Raw genomic sequence first — 19,961 nt, 5'->3', positions numbered from 1 at the left:
CCCAGGTGCTGAGGGTAGGCAACAACACATCTGCCACACTGACCATCAACACGGAGGCCCCTCGGGTGCAGGCTTAGTCCCCTCCTGTACTCAGTTTACCCACGACTGCATGGCCGCGCATGACTTCAACGAACAGAGCGGCACGTCTTGCTCTTCATTGTAATCAGAGGGCTAATATAAATGATATAAATACTATGCATGCCAGTCGCTCTTGGCTAAGAGTCGAGGAGAGACTGACTTTTTTTATTTTTATAAGAAACGTTGTTAAATTCCAAATTGTTTGCATACTCAACTTACACACAGCTCTGACACACACACTTACCCCACATGCCACCAGGGGTCTTTTCACAGTCCCTAAATCCAGAACAAATTCAAAAAAGTGTACTGTATTATATAAAGCCATTATTGCTCAAATGAACAGAAAATCTGGTTTAAAAAAAGATAAAGCAACACCTTACGGCACAACGCCTCTCCCCTAATTGAACTAGAGATTTTGTATGTATTTATATGTGGACTATGTGTTCTGTTTTGAAACATATGTAGTTCTGTTGTCTATTATGTCATGTTACTTGTTTTGTGTGGACCCCAGGAAGAGTAGATGCTGCTTTCGTAACAGCTAATGGGGATCCTAATAAAATACAAAAATCATTAAGCTTGCTAATGACACCCGGTGGTAGGTCTGATCACTGACGACGATGAGAGCCTATAGGGAGCAGGTCCTGTCATGGTCCAAACACAGCCGTAAAGAGGGCAAGACAATGCCTCTTCCCCCTCAGAAGGCTGAAAAGATGGGCTCTCAGATTCAAAGTTATACAGCTGCACAATTGAGAGCATCTTGACTGGCTACATCACTGCTTGGTATGGCAATTGCTTGTCATCTGACCGTAAGGTGCTAGAGGGTAGTGCGTGCATACGTTCCAGTACATCACTGGGGCCTAGCTCCCTGCCATCCAGGACCTCTATAACAGGCGGTGTCCGAGGAAGGCGCTTAAAATTGTAAAAGACTCCAGCCACCCAAGTCATAGACTGTTGTCTCTGCTACCACATGGCAAGTGGTACCAGAGAACCAAGTCTGGGACCAAAAGGCTCCTGAACAGCTTCTACCCCCAAGCCATAAGCCTGCTGAACAGTTAATCAAATGGCTACCCGGACTATTTACATTGATCCCCTATTTATTTAATTTTTTTGCACTGACTCTCTTGCACTAGCTCTATGCACTCAATGGACACTCAAACACACACACTTTTACATACGCTACTTATACTCTTTATCTATCCTGATTACCTAGTCACTTTTACCCCAACCTACATGTACATATTACCCCAACTACAAAAGTACCCCCCTGCACATTGACTCGGTACTGGTACTCCTTTATACTGTAGCCTCGTTATTATATTATTTCCTTTTTTGAGGTAAACATTTAACAGTAAAAAATTTAACTAGGTTATACGTAATAAAACAAAAGTAAGTCTATGGACCATATTTCAAACTCGATTGTAGCTTTATTGTTGTTATCCAAAAAATCTATTTTATTGGATAGGTCCATTTACCCTGGTAAATAAGAGCTCTAGAGGTTTCTTAACCCAACCTTACAAACACTAGTAAATGTCAGTGCTGAAGCCAGAGTGGCTATTACAGAAGGCACAGAATAAAATAGAAGTAAAATAAAAGTCCATAATTACTCAATTTGGAAACCTATAGAATAGTAAAAAATACCCATAAACTAACAAGACAATCAACAGAAAGCTTTTACAGTCCCATTTTTTCATCTAACATTAGGCTAACCCTTCAAACCTTATTTGATATGCTTTACAAGTGGTTACGAGCTAGAAGAATACCATCTTTGGTGAGAATTTGTGGTTGCTGCATATTAAAAAAAAGAGTCCCAGAACAAAATGAAACATCAATGTTATATAGAAAAAGAAACTGTAAATGACTGTATGAAGATAGGTTGCCTGTTCTCACATGTCAGTTTGGTTTCAGTAGACCCCATTTGTCAGTGTAGTTCAGCCTTGAACAGCTTGGTAAAAAGGAGCTAATCGCATGTCAAGCCTTCTGTCGGTTACTCTTTCAGCCAGGTGAGCAGTTGAGGTGCGTAGTAGGTGATGATGATGTCAGCACCTAAAGGGAAGAATATAGAACTATAGCAGTAGAACTCATTCTTTCTCTATAGAGAACAGAGCACTGTTCCTCCAGACCCAATGACTCCCTTCCCTTCTCACCTGCCCTGCGGAAGGCGGTCATAGATTCCAGTACAGCGGTGCGCAGGTCAAAGGCTCCAGCCTGAGCTCCATGCCACAGCATGGCAAACTCCCCTGACACGTTATACACCGCCAATGGGTGATTGGGGTGCTGGAAGGGAGCAGAGGAGGGTGGTGAGAAGAATATGGAGCAGGTAAAAGCAGAAGGGTTTTGTAGTCTTCATAACAACTGATGATAAGCTTGTTTGTGTACCCTTGGATGTGAACTTAGTGTTTGGTTATTTAGCTGAAACTATCGATACTGATCCTGGAGCCTGAAACTCTAACCATGCAGAGAGAAATTAGTTAGAACATACTAACCTTATCTTTGACCTCCCTCACTATGTCCAGATAGGGCAGTCCTGGCTTCACCATCAGCATATCTGCCCCCTCCTTGACATCTCTGTCCTGAGAGAAAAACATAAACAAAACCTCAACCACCTGGGTAAATTGACTAGCTCTGACAAAAACACACTCTCTCTCTACTTTTCATACACATGCGTGCAATTCAGACACTCTTACCACAGCTCGCAGTGCCAGGCCCCTTGCACCAGGTGGCAGCTGATAACAACGCCTGTCTCCAAATGCTGGTGTGGACTGTGCTGCATCTCTACACACAAAAAAAACAGAGCTTCCTTAGAGCATCCTGTCAAATAATAACTGGTAAGTAAAATCCTTTTCTGTCCATACTTGGTTTTACAATCATTAGTTACCTGAAGGGACCATAGTAACAGGAAGCAAATTTAGCACTGTAGCTTAGTACTGAAACCTGGGGGGAAGGAGGAAAAACATTACTTTTTTACCCCAGGTGATTCGGCCTTAATGGCTTCTTTACTAATGTTTTACTTATGGCAAATGCTTTCCTTTCCTTATTGAGTTCATATGAATATAAGGTTATGTACAATCTAGTGCTCCCATCTGTTACCTTGTTGCCCATGTCATTGGACATCAGTGATTGTTTGATGGCTCCCACTCGCCCATCCATCATATCAGAGGGTGCAATGATGTGACAGCCTGTACGAGAAGAACAAGAGATCTTAAACTAATGACATGGGTGTGGTGCCCCATTGAGCAGTATCAACATCGGTCCAGTACCCTATTTTTTAGAAGTGAGAGTAGATAACAGAGGGGGGAGGAATGACCAGACTCACCAGCACGGGCGTAGGCCAATGCCACTTCTGCCAGACGCTGGCAACTGGCACCATTGTCCAGAGTGCCATCCTCCCGCAAGATTCCTGAGGGCGAATCAGAGTGCAGTCTTATAACACTGTAGTGTTAATCAAAGGAAATCAGATTTGCATTAGTTGTAGACGAAAAGATGTGATAGAGAGTGACTGACCACAGTGTCCATGTGAGGTGTAGGGACAGAGGCAGACGTCACAGGCCATCAGCAGGTCAGGGAAAAGAGAGCTTATCTTCTTCACAGCCAATATTGCCGGAGTATCACCTGTGTCTGCACCCGAACCCCTCTCATCCTGAGAAGAAAGGTCAAAGGTATGACAGTATGCAAGGTTGCAGTCATAAGCCCTTCGGAGTTGATGTAGTGGCAAAAAGAATATGAGTGCATATACTTTACCTTAGCGATTTTGGCAGGCACGCCGAAAATCAGCACACACTTCAAGCCTTTCTCCACAAGGGGGCGTAGCATGCCTTCCAGTTTATTCACTCCATATCTGTGGGGAGAAAAAGAGAGAGGGGGACACAGGGAATGGACAAACTAAAGTGCTAATTCAATAACACTTTGAGGCAAGCAATTACAAAGTGGCACTTCATTATCAATGCACTGGGATGTATTTGATCTCTATAGCCTAAAATCATGTTTGTTTTGGTCAAAAAACCAAATCAGACTGTGAGAGAACTATTAACAGTAATTTCAACACTTAGGCCTCAGTATTACATTACAGCCTATTTTATTGTAACCAAATGGTGCATGAGCAGGGAGGGTTGTGTGGGACAAACAACTAACGGATTCTCTTCTTATCTGGATCCACCCTGCCTCACAGTATTTATCTGGAGGTCACAGCCTTTATCTCAATGGTTCCCATCCCCCGCTCATTCTTACTCTCAGATGACTTTAAAACAAAGACTTTGAATAAAAATGATCTTTCAAAGTCATTTATGTTTTAAAATATGATTACAACAAATTACACATTAACAGCACATTGCGGGTATTCAACTACTGTACCTAGTGTAGATAAGCAATTACCATAGATGAGATAATCAACCACATGAACAGGTTATCTGGAGTCATTACCTGGCCTGGCCTGGTAGACTAGCGATGGGCTCCACAGCATCAGGATTGTCACTGTTGGAGAAAAGAACAAGAAAGCTGCCATGTCATAAAAAACACATAGCCACTCAGATATGGCCCACAGTATAACTGACTTTGACACAGGGGAATCTGTCATTTGTATCACAACATCAAGACGACATCCTAGTGTCTGTGTGGGAGAGGAGACATTACGTGACGAAGATGGGGTAAATAAGATTCTCAGGTCTCAAGTCTGAGGCGCAGCTCTGCCAGCATCTGAGTGTTGCGTGAAAATAGCCACTGTGGAGGAGAGAATCGACCGGCTGCATCTTTGCGCTGAGAGAAAGAGAGAGGTTTGACAATGTCACCTTTATTCACCCCCACATTTCTGAGATGCATTGGAATGAGAGAGTGGTTTATGCTATAACCTGACTTAAACTAAACAATTGGATGACCCTGAGTGACAGCAGTGATAATGCTTGCTTTCACACAGCTGGAGGAAGAATAATTGCTCACATTTATGAAAGCCCATTCCAGATCCCTTTAAATCTATAATTTCAAGATCATTGACATTCAAGGTCTACATTTATGAGAACTAAGCAAAATCGGGATGTAACGAACGACAGATGTAATGAACGACAGAAAGCTAACTTCGACTATCAACAATCATGTGCTCAAATGGGCCAATGATATGCTCCATGCACCACACGACTAGAAAACACACTTGCAACTCCTCCTGGTCATATTCCGCAGATTTGTTCACCTTGCAACATCAAAAACGTAACTTGTCAGCATTAATTAACATACAACAATGTTAACTTTACTAAAATAAATAAATGGATTTCGGTGTTCTTGCCTTGTACAGTACGTCCGTCCTCCTTGGCTTGCACTAGACGCAGACACTAACTGGCCACTGCACTGCACAAATTGTTCCGTAAACGTGCAAGTTCCCGCGATAGTACACGGTAGATTTAAGTGAAGGAATGAAAACAGTATGAAAAGGCTAACCTGACACTTGAATCGGAATTGAGGTAAAAAAAAAAATATATATATAAAAAATAAAAAGCCAAACCTTGTCATGTCCTATAATAACCCATATTACTTGACACATGCACAGATGGATAACGTATATATAGCTAGTATGAGATGGCAAGGGCTACGAGGTAACGTTAGCTAACTAGCTAGTTGTTGATTGTGCGAGCACTGTAAACACTTACTTTGCTGTAACGTTACTGTAGCTCAGCTAACGTCAGCTAGCCTAATAATCTGACAATACAGCATTTTACCAGCTAACTAGACCACTGTAACATTATCGGGAATCGTTTGTGAGCGATTGTTGTCAGTTAAAACCATGAATGTAGCCAGGCAGTTAGCTAGCTGGCGAACGATTTCAACTGTCACCGTAGTAGTCTTTGATCATGACTCAGTGCCATTACGTTACACATAAGTAATTGGACAAAGGCGTCTTGTAGGGGGAGTTTTGTGAAGATCCCCGACGCTCGGTCTGAACATTAACATGCATTGCTTGCGGTACGGTTTTGGACGCATAAGGACTTATCTTTCATATCAGCAAGAAAGAAAAAAAGGTTACATTGATAGAGCGTTGGGCCAGTAACCTAAAGGTTGCTGGATCGAATCCCCGAGCTGTGAAGGACACATACAGTGGGGCAAAAAAGTATTTAGTCAGCCACCAATTGTGCAAGTTCTCCCACTTAAAAAGATGAGAGAGGCCTGTAATTTTCATCATAGGTACACTTCAACTATGACAGACAAAATGAGAAAAAAAATCCAGAAAATCACATTGTAGGATTTTTAATGAATTTATTTGCAAATTATGGTGGAAAATAAGTATTTGGTCACCTACAAACAAGCAAGATTTCTGGCTCTCACAGACCTGTAACTTCTTCTTTAAGAGGCTCCTCTGTCCTCCACTCATTACCTGTATTAATGGCACCTGTTTTAACTTGTTATCAGTATAAAAGACACCTGTCCACAACCTCAAACAGTCACACTCCAAACTCCACTATGGCCAAGACCAAAGAGCTGTCAAAGGACACCAGAAACAAAATTGTAGACCTGCACCAGGCTGGGAAGACTGAATCTGCAATAGGTAAGCAGCTTGGTTTGAAGAAATCAACTGTGGGAGCAATTATTAGGAAATGGAAGACATACAAGACCACTGATAATCTCCCTCGATCTGGGGCTCCACGCAAGATCTCACCCCGTGGGGTCAAAATGATCACAAGAACGGTGAGCAAAAATCCCAGAACCACACGGGGGGACCTAGTGAATGACCTGCAGAGAGCTGGGACCAAAGTAACAAAGCCTACCATCAGTAACACACTACGCCGCCAGGGACTCAAATCCTGCAGTGCAAGACGTGTCCCCCTGCTTAAGCCAGTACATGTCCAGGCCCGTCTGAAGTTTGCTAGAGAGCATTTGGATGATCCAAAAGAAGATTGGGAGAATGTCATATGGTCAGATGAAACCAAAATAGAACTTTTTGGTAAAAACTCAACTCGTCGTGTTTGGAGGACAAAGAATGCTGAGAAGTTGCATCCAAAGAACACCATACCTACTGTGAAGAATGGGGGTGGAAACATCATGCTTTGGGGCTGTTTTTCTGCAAAGGGACCAGGACGACTGATCCGTGTAAAGGAAAGAATGAATGGGGCCATGTATCGTGAGATTTTGAGTGAAAACCTCCTTCCATCAGCAAGGGCATTGAAGATGAAACGTGGCTGGGTCTTTCAGCATGACAATGATCCCAAACTCAACTCGTCGTGTTTGGAGGACAAAGAATGCTGAGAAGTTGCATCCAAAGAACACCATACCTACTGTGAAGAATGGGGGTGGAAACATCATGCTTTGGGGCTGTTTTTCTGCAAAGGGACCAGGACGACTGATCCGTGTAAAGGAAAGAATGAATGGGGCCATGTATCGTGAGATTTTGAGTGAAAACCTCCTTCCATCAGCAAGGGCATTGAAGATGAAACGTGGCTGGGTCTTTCAGCATGACAATGATCCCAAACACACCGCCCGGGCAACGAAGGAGTGGCTTCGTAAGAAGCATTTCAAGGTCCTGGAGTGGCCTAGCCAGTCTCCAGATCTCAACCCCATAGAAAATCTTTGGAGGGAGTTGAAAGTCCGTGTTGCCCAGCAACAGCCCCAAAACATCACTGCTCTAGAGGAGATCTGCATGGAGGAATGGGACAAAATACCAGCAACAGTGTGTGTGAACCTTGTGAAGACTTACAGAAAACGTTTGACCTCTGTCATTGCCAACAAAGGGTATATAACAAAGTATTGAGATAAACTTCTGTTATTGACCAAATACTTATTTTCCACCATAATTTGCAAATAAATTCATAAAAAATCCTACAATGTGATTTTCTGGATATTTTTTTCTCATTTTGTCTGTCATAGTTGAAGTGTACCTATGATGAAAATTACAGGCCTCTCTCATCTTTTTAAGTGGGAGAACTTGCACAATTGGTGGCTGACTAAATACTTTTTTGCCCCACTGTACATTTCCGCTTCTAGACTAACATTAGTCTAGAAGACAGAATGAGATTGTAAAAATGTTTGCAACTTTTGATAGTTGTTTCAATCAACTTCACGCTTGTTACAATATAGCTTGGTAAAAGGGAAGTGAAATAAATACTGTCACTTTGTTGATGTTTACAGTGTAACATTAGTTCAATTTCAATACATTGTAAACTGTTGTCATGCTCTGAATAAAATGTCTCTGTTTCTAAATAAAGGCAGAACAACTTGATTCCATGAAGACATCCTCCACATGTGAAGCTCTTCATAGGCTCACAGTATTTCGTCCTCTCTGCCCCCACTGTCTTCAATGATGTAGGTGTGCTTGATCGTCTGTGCAGCAGTTCCTTGTTAAGGGCCATTTCCTATTGCCTTCTGTGGATTTCTGCCCAGACCTCAATGTCTCCCTTCCCTCACACTTTACCACCCTGAGTCTGGAAACGTCACATCTCCTGAGTCGAACCAGTGAGTCTACCCCATTCAGTCCCTGGTTGAACAGTCCACCTGAATCCACTCCCTCCACCCTAAGGCCATGCTGTTCTCCCTGCGGGAGCTGGTCCAGTGGCTGGGCTTTGCCACGTTCGAGCTCTTCCTCCACCTGGGGGCTCTGCTGGTCTTCAGTGTGCTAGTAGCACTGCGGACTGACCTGTTTGCCCCTGGCATGAGCTGGTGGCTGGTCTTCGTCCCTCTGTTTGCCGCTGATGGCCTCAGCACCTACTTCACAGCTATTGTATCCATCCGGCTGTACCAGGAGAATGAGAAAAGGCTAGCAGTGCTGAGGCTGCTGTGGGTGCTGATGGTGCTCGGCCTCAAGCTGGTGTGTGAGGTGCTGCTGTGCCAGAAGTTGGTTGAGCAGGAACAGGCACGCGACCTGGGGTTTGGTCCTATCGTCTCACCGCTCTTCATCCTCCTGCAGCTACTGATGATCCGCTCCTGCCGTGTCAACTGATTCCAAGGGGCGGTGTGATGAGGGCAGGAGTCGTTTATCAGCTATAGAAGATCCAGGTTTATTCATACTAGGTGACTTTTAATTAACTGACTATTGAGAAATAGTTTTTGGACTAATGGCTGGAGAGATGAGGGTCACAGGCTTCCCCTCCATTTCTAACCTTGTCTGAGGACAGTGTGACAGAATGTGTTTTCCATGAGCAGTCCTTTGTCAGTATGGCTCTCCTGGACATTGCTTCCTGTGGATACCTTTTTTTGTATTTGATCTGTTATGGACCTCTTGCTCAAGCATGTATTGATGGCCTCATTTTAACCTTCATTGTAATTTATTTCCTGATGTGATGCTGGGGAGGGACATTTGAGAATTGAAGTAATCTGTCTTTTGAATTTGGTAAGACTGTCTGCAGCTTTGTTTGTTTTAGTCCATTTATTATGTTCTTGTTTTTGGTACCCATGTTGTGTTTCTATATACAGTACCAATCAAAGTACCTTATCCTCTGCATCAGAGGTAACTCTGGGTCTTCCTTTCCTTTGGCGGTCCTCATGAGAGCGCTTGATGGTTTTTGCGACTGCACTTGAAGAAACTGTCGTTTTTCTTTGCTTATTTGAGCTGTTCTTGCCATAATATGAACTTGGTATTTCACCAAATAGGGCTATCTTCTGTATACCACACCCCTACCATGTCACAACACAACTGATTCCCTCAAATGCATTAAGGAAAGAAATTCCACGAATGAACTTTTAACAAGGTACACCTGTTAATTGAAATGCATTCCAGGTGACTACCTCATGAAGCTGGTTGAGAGAATGCCAAGAGTGTGCAAAGCTGTCATCAAAGTGTGGCTACTTTGAAGAATCTCAAATATAAATTGTTTAACACTTGTTTTGGTTACTACATGATTCCAAATGTGTTATTTCATAGTTTTGATGTCTTCACTGTTATTCTAGAATGTAGAAAATAGTACAAATAAAGAAAAACCCTTGAATGAGTAAGTGTGTAAATTTTTGATTGGCACTGTATGTGTAAATGAACATTTGAACTGGTAAAGTTTATCATGCAATATTATTTTAGCTCCTCAAAAATCTATGAAACATTAATTAGTCAACTTTGGATCAATTCTGAACAGACACAATACAGTTGTGTCTTTTGTAGACTTGGATATTTTGTACAGTATGTCCACTGTTATCCCTTGTGATGACGAAGTGTGACCACGGTGTGTCGCTATTTACATTGAAGATGGGAGTGGTGACCTACTCCTCAATTTCCGATGCCCAAGTCAACATTGGGGAAGGACATTCAAGTAATAAAAGTAAAGCAAAGTTCACATGGGCGTGAGTTCATGGAAGGAAAAGTCATAAGCGTAATAAAATAAAATGTTTTATTTAGCTGTTTGACCATTTTGGGCTCATCAAGCACTAATCTATATTTGTTTCCTTCTGTTATTACGTGGATGACGGTGAATCCAACATGATCCACTCACCAACTATAGTCTAACAGGATTCCATCTAAAGTTCTTCCTAAATAACTTGTAGATTAGTAGCAGGCATAGCCTGTCATAATGAATTATATTATATCTAAGACATTTTTCTTTAGAGGCAACAGCAATGACTTTTTTTGTGTCTTGGACTTTACTCAGATGAAAACCTCAGAGCTTTGTTCTTTTTAAGCACAGCATATCAAAAACAAGTTTAAAATATGGAATTTAACTCTTTCGCGCTCTTTGTCTAGGCACACCACAGATAAAAACAAATTACAAAAAAATCCATTGCATATACAGTGAGGGAAAAAGTATTTGATCCCCTGCTGATTTTGTACGTTTGCCCACTGACAAAGAAATGATCAGTCTATAATTTTAATGGTAGGTTTATTTGAACAGGGATGCATTCTTACAAATCATTCTATAACAGAATTTACGACTGACTGAGACTGCTCCATATAACACACTATTTTCTTCAGTGTCCGTCCGTATGTTAATGGTTCCTTGGGATTCACGGCTCGTAGTGACAGTGCGGTGATGAATGTTTGATGAGGAACAATAGTAATCTCGTACATGCTGTACTCAGAATAGACCGACTCATTTATTTCGTAATGCATTTATCTCAGCAGGATTATTTGTCAGGTGGTATCATCAACCTCTTGCTGAACAGATTTGAATAACTATGCTGTAACATGGGTCGATATTCCATAGGATGCTACAGCAAAGCCTACACGTAACTAACGAGTGACTGATAGGCGACAATTTTCTCACCCTGCTTCACAATCACAATCTTTACATAGCCTTTCATCTTTTAAAACCATTTGTTGGTATACTTTCCATGTTTAGTTCATGAATTCAATTGAAAATTAAATGCATAATGTTATTATTTTAAAAAACAATTTAGTGGTCGATACGGGATCTTAAAATAACATGTATTCACTGAAAGGGTTAAGCAGTAAAAGGGGGCTGAGCTGAGTTTCCTTGACTGACAGGTCCTCTTTGCCTACTCAACAATAGAAAGAGGAGGGATTTCCTTTGGTGGGTGTTCTGTGAAAAGGGGGTGTAATTCTAAATCGAAATGAGCAAATGAGGTTGCTTCTTGGGACGCAGTTCTGAAGGATGACGTAGGTTTACAGGTGCAGAGGGCGAGTCAGGAGTTGCGGAGGGAGGGAGAAGAACGTAGAAATACTGAAAGAGACCGTGGGGATGTATGTGTGTATACTATAATCGGCGCTGCAGGTACAGCGACAGACAGAGGCTACAGCTTTCCGTCCCAGTCGGGGAACACCATCTCCCGAACCCCGGAGATATTCAATTTCTCCTCAAAATGTCTGGTGGAGGAGAAGTCCGTGTGCTCCGCCAGGAGGCTGGGCAGGAGAGCCCGAGGATGCCGGCCTGGAAACGAGAGATTCTCGAGCGGAGGAAAGCAAAGGGCGGCGCGTCTGGAGCAGGTGCAACTGAGCCTTGCCCTAGCGCGATCTTATCGCTGGTTAATGGCGAAGTAACGGGAAACAGCAGCGCCTCAAAAACAGACAATGGAACCAGTGCTAATTCAGTTCGGAACTACACCATCACTCCAGCGAGCCAGCATTTTGCAGGCAAGCGTGGCAGCGCCCCCACCCCCCCAGAGCTCTCGCCGGTGAAAACAAACAAAGACCCCTGGACTGCCACCGACCCTTATGACTCGGAGAAAACGGTAAGCGATGGCGAGGGACAGGAAAGCCTTGTTCTGCAGGACAGTCTAGGCCCATTGCAGGAGAACCCCTTCATCAAACTGGAGAAGGAGCGAAAGAAACAACAGGACAGGGAGAACGCCACTCGTCCGGTTCAGCACATACTGGAATTGTATGGCAGTGTTCCTGGAATTCGGACTATACGCGCTGAGAATATCATTATCATAGAATCCGATCCGGATTACTTTCCGGAGGCGAGTGGAATAAAAAGCGAGTCTTATCAGCAGCAGAATGGGGTGAGCAGTTACAGCTCCCTCAACGACCTCTTGGACCGGAGAGGCAGTGGGGTTACCGAGATACGGGCAAAGGAGGTGGTCATTTATGACACCGCACTAAGCCGGAGCGAGGAGAATTTGAGCACGTTGGGTCGTCCTGGTCACGAGGCCGCATTCGAGACAGGAGAGGGTCATGGCAGGGTGAGCCGCATGCTGCAGAAATTCGACAGCAACTATGGAAAATTGCAACCCAAGTCTCGCAGCACAGAGAACCTCCTGGACTTGGAAACCAGTTCAAGCAGGCCAAGACAACGACACAAGCCACAGCCAGATCTGGTGCCAAAATACAAGTCACAAGCCCAGCCTAGCTCACCAGTCCGCACCCTGGGTAACTCACAGTTGTCATCCTCAGTCTTCCTGAGCTCCCAGTCTTCCAAACCAAAGCCACAGCCCCCTCTCTGTGAGCCTGACAGCACCACTTGCTCTGCTGGACCCGCTCAGTCAGTGTCTTCCTACCGCCAGCATTTTGAGGTGAGTGGGGGCCGCAGTTCGGTGGTCAACCCCATAGAGGAGGCAGAGGGGTCCCAGACCAAGCCTTTCCGAGAGAGAGACTGGGAGAGCACAGAGGTGCCCTCCAAACCCAAGGTGCCATTCTCTCCGGATACTAGCCGTGTCGAGTCCCCCTCCAGTCCCACCACACCCCCGATGTCTCCCCCCTCGCCTGGATTCGAGATCTGCCCCTCACCCCGCCCTGATCTCTCCCTGCTGCCTGCCGGGGACATCCAGGCCCGTGCCCTTGCCAACCTGCGTCTCCAATCCCGCAACTCCTTCACAGTCTTCCCCAAACGCCACAGAGCCGCCGCCTCCCCGGGCAGCACGGCCCCCTCCAGCCCCATTAAGTCTCCTCCCTCCCAGAGAGTGGCAGAGATGCCCACCCCAGGAGTGCCAACCCCTGTCACCCCTCCACCCAACCCAGCAGTCTCCAAGAGTAAAGAGGAAGAACGGGACGAGGTGAGGGCAGCCGGGCTAACCAAACCAGACCCACCCACCATTACTGCGACCCCCTCCCCTCCAGCACCCTTCCCAGTCCCCTCTGTCCAGTCAACACCTCCAGAGGAAGCCCCGGCTGACCAGCTACCTGTCACCAACATAGATGACATAGACGTGGACCCCTCGCAGCCTGTTGCCCCCAGCCCCACTCCAGTGGTGCAGAGGCGGAAGGGGAATACCTTCACTGTGGTGCCTAAACGTAAGTCAGAGCCTCAGCCTGGCTCTCCAGAGCCCCAGGAGCCTTCCGGAGGGGCCCAGACACCCTCCACGCCACCACAGGCCCCTTACTCCCAGTTGGGCTCACTGCTGAAGAAGCGCTACCCTGCCGTGGAGGATATCGAGGTCATCGGTGGGTACCAGTCCCTGGGACGCTCCTGCCTGACCAGGACAGGCTCCACTGGCAAAAAGGTGAGATGATGATGCCCAACCGAGTACTTCTATTATACATCAGCAGAGCTCTTTTTACACCGATAATGTAACACTCATTAATTAATTTCTCCATTCAAGATTTGTAATTTAGTATAATTCAACACAGTATGTGTGTATGCATATGAATGGACTGAGCTAAGCTTCTAATTTAGTGCTGTTTTTCTGTCCATCTCATTATGGCATGCCTCCGTAGATTAGATTGTTTAGTGTGTGTGTAGCTAAAACAGGTCCCTGTTGCTGAAATGTGCGGTATTCAACATGACATTCTCCTAACGCTACAGGATCTATTGCATCTTTAGTAGTACGATTGAACAAGGCAGAAGCTGCTGTTCATAGCACCAGCCTTCAACATGGTTTGCAGCATGGAGGTGTTTTTGTGACCAGGGTTGGAATCAATACCATTTCCTTTCATACCCCCCTATACATTTCAATTTATGAATTGAATGCGTCTGCCCCCCCACAAGATGGAGATCAGTGTTTATTGGCATTTACCTGAGATCTAGCCTACGTACTTGGCAGTGCAGCACGGTCTCTGTCGTATCCTAATCCTTTGGTCTCTAGGTATTACCAGTCTCCTGCCCTCACTCCTTTCAACCTCATCTCCGGTCACACCCAACCAGGTGGAGCGTGTGTGTCGTTGTGTTTGTCCCTGGCCAGATAGAGAACACAGGCAGTAATGAGGCCAGGCCTCTCGGAAGCATTCAGTGTTTTTGTCCTCGGAACTCTATTGAATTCATTAGGCGTGCTAAGTTTGGGTTCACTGAATTCCCTCGCCTTTGTTGTTTGAGCATGCATGCTTCTCCTCCCGGTCATCATTTCACATGACCAAGGTTTCTCTGGTTTTGAAGCTAGGGCAGGGCCGGAAGCAATTACAAAAGCATCAAGTGTAGGCCTATGTTATTTGTGTGGAATTCCTTGGCTATGTGAAACCAGCCTGGCTGAGTTTGGTTTCCTTTTCAGTATTTAAAAAAAGAAAGAAAAAAAAGGTATGCTCCCATTCAAATTTTTAGAGCTTGCCGGATATATATATTTTTCAAACACATCAATATGATGAGAGAAGAACTTGAACACAGTGTATCGCCTCATACTAGACTCTTATGTTTCTCAAAATAACTTCCACTCCCTCATTTACTGGCCGTGGTTGCTGGTTCAGTTCTACAAGTTGTACTTCTGCGATTTTGTTGTGTTGATTCCGCAGAATGTTGGAGTTAAATCTCTGCAGCGCGCTCAGATCTTTGACTCACTCAAGGCCCTTACGTGTCCCTAGTCCGACTGTAACCATGTATTCTTTGTGTTGGATAATCAATCTTGTCCTCTGCTCCTTTAGTGCTTGTTTGATCTTCTCTTCAAGGAGTGATAGTTGTTTATGAAGGTCAAGTGGAGCTTTTACACTGCGCCAGCTTTGATTTGCATAAGGAGAAATCTAGGAAGTCCTTAAAGTATGGTACATGCCTAGATTGAATTTATAATTTAATTGGCCTAGATTCTCTAGGAACTATAATGGATTGTGTTACAAAGTGTCTAGCCCTAATAACATGGTTATAGACTAGTGTTCAGTACCTTTTTAGAACAGCTTTTGTTGTATTTTCTCTTAAGGTGTACTACATGGTACTTCCCTGTCATTGAATAGAGATGGAGCTGGCAGGAAGACATGACAATGGAAAGGGGAGGAGTGGCTGGTTGTTTGTGAGGTTGGTGACCAGTTAGTATGGGAAACAGGAGACAGCCCATGTGTTTGACGTAACAGGCAGAGACCATTCTTGCCGTTTATGTTCTTTCTGCATATCCATGTTGCCATTTCCATGTGTTTGCTCAGTGGAAGGCCTGGGCTTTGCCCTGCTCAGCTGTGTAATTGATACAACACATTAGGTAATTATGTCTTCATTGAAGTTGATGATTTAGAGGTTTGGTGACTGTGCAGTTCTGGCAAGTGCTGTTGTGTGGTAGTAATGCCAGTCATTCCAGACTACAAATACTGTATTCAACTTGTGAATAACCTTGGTTCAAATGGAAAATAGCCTGTGACAAGCTGATAATACCCAATTGAACCTAAATACCCATAGAGGTAAGCTCCTGGCTGTACTAACGAGATGTTCTGGTCGTAGCCTAAAGGATTCGTCTATTTTCAAATGTACATGCCTCTCATAAGAAGGCCTAAACCTTTTCCACAAACGTATCGCTGAACATGTATAACCTTCTTTTAAAATGCTTTGATCCCTGTCTCTTTTGTACTGAATTCCATATTTATCAATCAGTAAACATAAAATAGCAGTCCCATTTAAAACCAATAGCTCCCTTCCCCTTTTCTCGAGGAATCACCATATTGTTGTCTCTCAGCAGAAGGCCATGTCACTCGGCATCAGGAAGAGAGTGGAGGGGCCTGTGACTGTCAGCTGTGTTGGCTGTCTGATAGTACACTCATAACGTCTGTTTGTCTTCCAGGCTGATCAGGTAGCAGCTGTCTGTGAGCCCGGTTTGTTTACTGTTCATTACTGTTGAGTTTAGGGCCTGTTATCCGGATATGGGATTGCTGTTGAGGAGTATAGGCTACTGTAGTTTAGACCCATGCTGTCGGCGGCAGGTAGCCTGGTGGTTGAGAGCGTTGGGCCAGTAACCGAGAGGTCGCTGGTTCGAATTCTCGAGCTGACTAGGTGAAACATCTGATATGCACTTAAGCAACGCAACCTTAATTGCTCCTTTTTAAGTTGCTCTGAATAAGAGCGTCAGCTGAATTACTAAAATGTAGTGCGTGTGTGTGCATACAGTTGAAGTCGGAAGTTTACATACACCTTATCCAAATACATTTAAACTCAGTTTTTCACAATTCCTGACATTTAATCCAAGTAAACATTCCCTGTCTTAGGTCAGTTAGGATCACCACTTTATTTTAAGAATGTGACATGTCAGAATAATAGTAGAGAGAATGATTTATTTCAGCTTTTATTTATTTTGTCACATTCCCAGTGGGTCAGAAGTTTACATACACTCAATTAGTATTTGGTAGCATTGCCTTTAACTTTTTTAACTTGGCTCCAATGTTTTGGGTAGCCTTCCACAAGCTTCCCACAATAAGTTGGGTGAATTTTGACCCATTCCTCCTGACAGAGCTGGTGTAACTGAGTCAGGTTTGTAGGCCTCCTTGTTCGCACACTCTTTCAGTTCTGCCCACAAATGTTCTATAGGATTGAGGTCAGGGCTTTGTGATGGCCACTCCAATACCTTGACTTTGTTGTCCTTAAGCCATTTTGCCACAACTTTGGAAGTATGCTTGGGGTCATTGTCCATTTGGAAGATCCATTTGCGACCAAGCTTTAACTTCCTGACTGATGTCTTGAGATGTTGCTTCAATATATCCACATAATTTTCCTGCCTCATGAAGCCATCTATTTTGTGAAGTGCACCAGTCCCTCCTGCAGCAAAGCACCCCCACAACATGATGCTGCCACCCCCGTGCTTCGTCATTATGGCCAAACAGTTCTATTTTTGTTTCTATTTTTGTTTGTTTGTCCCTGTGTGCAGTTGCAAACCGTAGTCTGGCTTTTTATGGCAGTTTTGGAGCAGTGGCTTCTTCCTTGCTGAGCGGCCTTTCAGGTTATGTCGATATCGGACTCGTTTTACTGTGGATATAGATACCTTTGTACATGTTCCCTCCAACATCTTCACAAGGTCCTTTGCTGCTGTTCTGGGATTGATTTGCACTTTTCGCACCAAAGTACATTCATCTCTAGGAGACAGAACGCGTCTCTTTCTTGAGCGGTATGACTGCTGCGTGGTCCCATGGTGTTTATACTTGCGTACTATTGTTAGTACAGATAAACGTGGTACCTTCAGGAGTTTTGAAATTGCTCCAGTGGATGAACCAGACTTGTGGAAGTCTACAATTTTCTTTCTGAGGACTTGGCTGATTTCTTTTGATTTTCCCATGATGCCAAGCAAAGCTGCACTGAGTTTGAAGGCAGGCCTTGAAAGACATCCACAGGTACACCTCCAATTGACTCAAATGATGTCAATTAGCCTATCAGAAGCTTCTAAAGCCATGACGCAATTTTCTGGAATTTTCCAAGCTGTTTAAAGGCACAGTCAACTTAGTGTATGTAAACTTCTGACCCACTGGAATTGTGATACAGTGAAATAATCTGTCTGTAAACAGTTGTTGGAAAAATTACATGCATTAGCCATCAAATAGCCATCCTTTGCCTTGATGACAGCTTTGCACTTTCTTGGCATTCTCTCAACCAGCTTCACCTGGAATGCTTTTTCAACAGTCTTGAAAGAGTTCCCACATGCTTTTCCTTCACTCTGCGGTCCAACGCATCCCAAACCATCTCAATTGGGTTGAGGTCGGGTGTGATTGTGGAGGCCATGTCATCTGATGCAGCACTCCATCACTCTCCTTCTTGGTCAGATAGCCCTTACACAGCCTGGAGGTTTGTTGGGTCATTGTCCTGTTGAAAAACAAATGATAGTCCCACTAAGCACAAATCAGATGGGATGGCGTATCGCTGCAGAATGCTGTTGTAGCCATGCTGGTTAAGTGTGCCTTGAATTCTAAATAAATCAGTGTCACCAGCAAAGCACCCCCACACCACCACCTCCATGCTTTGCGGTGTCTCACAAAGACAGTTGGAACAAAAAAATCTCAAATTTGGACTCATCAGACAAAAGGACAGATTTCCACTGGTCTAATGTCCATTGCTTGTGTTTTTTGGCCCAAGCAAATCTCTTCTTATTGGTGTCCTTTAGTAGTGGTTTCTGGTTCACGCAGACTCCTCTGAACTGTTGATGTGTCTGTTACTTGAACTCTGCAGCAGATGGAACTCTGGGTCTTCCTTTCCTGTGGCGGTTTTATTTTTGTAGTATCCAATTGGTAGTTACAGTCTTGTCTCATCGCTGCAACTCCTGTACAGACTCGGGAGAGGCGACGGTCGAGAGCCATGCGTCCTCCGAAACACGACCCAACCAAGCCGCACTGCTTCTTGACACAATGCCCACTTAACCCGAAAGCCAGCCACACCAGTGTGTCGGAGGAAACACCGTGCGACCATGTCAGCGTGCATGCGCAGGCCCGCCTCAGGGCATCCCTGCCGGCCAAACCTTCCCCTAACCCAGACGACGCTGGGCCAATTGTGCGCCGCCCCATGGGTCTCCCAGTCACGGCCGGCTGCGACAGAGCCTGGACTTGAACCAGGATCTTTAGTGACACAGCAAGCAACTGTTATGCAGTGCCGTAGACCACTGCACCACTCGGGAGGCCCATGAGTGGCAGTTTAATCATAGCACTTGATTGTTTTTGCACTTGAAGAAACTTTCAAAGTTCTTGACATTTTCCGTATTGACTGACCTTCATGTATTAAAGTAATGATGGACTGTTTTTCTTTGCTTTTTTGAGCTGTTCTTGACATAATATGGACTTGGTCTTCTACAAAATAGGGCTATCTTCTGTATACCACCCTTACCCTGTCACAACACAACTGATTGGCCCAAACGCATTAAGAAGGAAGGAAATTCCACAAATAACTTTTAACAAGGCATACCTGTTAATTGAAATGCATTCCAGGTGACTACCTCATGAAGCTGGTTGAGAGAATGCCAAGAGTGTGCAAAGCTGTCATCAAGGCAAAGGGTGGCTACTTTGAAGAATCTAAAATAGAGAAAATATTTTGGTTTAACACTTTTTAGGTTACTATATGATTTTGTGTATTTCAATGTAGAAAATTGTGCAAACAAAGAGAAACCCTTGAATGAGTAGGTGTGTCCAAACTTTTGACTGGTACTGTATATGCCTTAATTAAAAAAAAAATATATAGACTAACTTTCATTTGACACCCAATTTGACGTGCTCCATTAAACTCATGGGTCCTTTAGCATGGAAATGACCATATGCCATTTAGCAGACGCTTTTATTCAAAGCAACTTAGTCATACATTTCTTTACATATGGGTGGTCTCGGGAATGGAACCCACTATCCTGGAGTTGCAAGCACCATGCTTCACCAACTGAGGTACATGCAATGTTAGACTGACCCATAGGTCAGAATGAAGTAGGATGATATGATGAATTGGCAAGGTATC

At 44.2% G+C, this 19,961-nt stretch overlaps 3 protein-coding genes across 4 annotated transcripts in view; 2 read left to right on the top strand and 1 right to left on the bottom strand.

Annotated features, from left to right (window-relative positions):
- Positions 1-1,478: 1,478 nt before the first annotated feature.
- Positions 1,479-5,875, bottom strand: LOC139552260 (delta-aminolevulinic acid dehydratase-like). Of its 2 annotated transcripts, XM_071363807.1 has the most exons (13): positions 5,709-5,875; positions 5,348-5,409; positions 4,705-4,827; positions 4,495-4,545; positions 3,817-3,913; positions 3,580-3,715; positions 3,392-3,475; positions 3,166-3,254; positions 2,954-3,009; positions 2,763-2,850; positions 2,562-2,648; positions 2,223-2,352; positions 1,479-2,121 (listed from the first exon to the last, which is right to left on the bottom strand). In XM_071363807.1, exons 3-13 carry the CDS (start codon positions 4,818-4,820, stop codon positions 2,063-2,065), a joined length of 993 nt encoding a protein of 330 aa, XP_071219908.1. In that variant the 5' UTR covers positions 4,821-4,827; positions 5,348-5,409; positions 5,709-5,875; the 3' UTR covers positions 1,479-2,062. The 2 variants fall into 2 exon arrangements, with proteins under 2 accessions (XP_071219908.1, XP_071219906.1); XM_071363805.1 differs by lacking the exon at positions 5,709-5,875 and having other exon boundaries at positions 5,348-5,461.
- On the top strand, positions 5,424-9,974 carry LOC139552261 (transmembrane protein 203-like). The gene is made up of 2 exons (XM_071363808.1): positions 5,424-5,522; positions 8,256-9,974. The coding sequence occupies exon 2, from the start codon at positions 8,570-8,572 to the stop codon at positions 8,984-8,986; it is 417 nt and encodes a 138-aa protein (XP_071219909.1). The 5' UTR covers positions 5,424-5,522; positions 8,256-8,569; the 3' UTR covers positions 8,987-9,974.
- A 1,581-nt stretch (positions 9,975-11,555) lies between these two features.
- Positions 11,556-19,961, top strand: part of LOC139551781 (taperin-like) — a 28,664-nt gene continuing 20,258 nt past the window's right edge. Inside the window, exon 1 of the mRNA XM_071363117.1 lies at positions 11,556-13,869. Coding sequence (XP_071219218.1) covers positions 11,674-13,869 — 2,196 coding nt within the window. The 5' untranslated portion in view covers positions 11,556-11,673. The remainder of the gene's footprint in view (positions 13,870-19,961) is intronic.

Source organism: Salvelinus alpinus, chromosome 24 (genome assembly GCF_045679555.1).
Source record: "Salvelinus alpinus chromosome 24, SLU_Salpinus.1, whole genome shotgun sequence".
In the NCBI taxonomy this organism is placed as follows: domain Eukaryota; kingdom Metazoa; phylum Chordata; class Actinopteri; order Salmoniformes; family Salmonidae; genus Salvelinus; species Salvelinus alpinus.
This window is presented reverse-complemented; position numbering and strand designations above follow the sequence as displayed.

Excerpts from the sequence above, each read along its gene's own strand:
- LOC139552260 (XM_071363807.1), bottom strand. The coding sequence starts at position 4,820 with ATGCAGCCGGTCGATTCTCTCCTCCACAGTGGCTATTTTCACGCAACA. Across the intron at positions 3,716-3,816 it reads TGCCTGCCAAAATCGCTAAG|GATGAGAGGGGTTCGGGTGC; the intron begins GTAAAGTATATG and ends CTTTCTTCTCAG. Across the intron at positions 2,353-2,561 it reads TGAGGGAGGTCAAAGATAAG|CACCCCAATCACCCATTGGC; the intron begins GTTAGTATGTTC and ends GCTCCCTTCCAG.
- LOC139552261 (XM_071363808.1), top strand. The coding sequence starts at position 8,570 with ATGCTGTTCTCCCTGCGGGAGCTGGTCCAGTGGCTGGGCTTTGCCACG.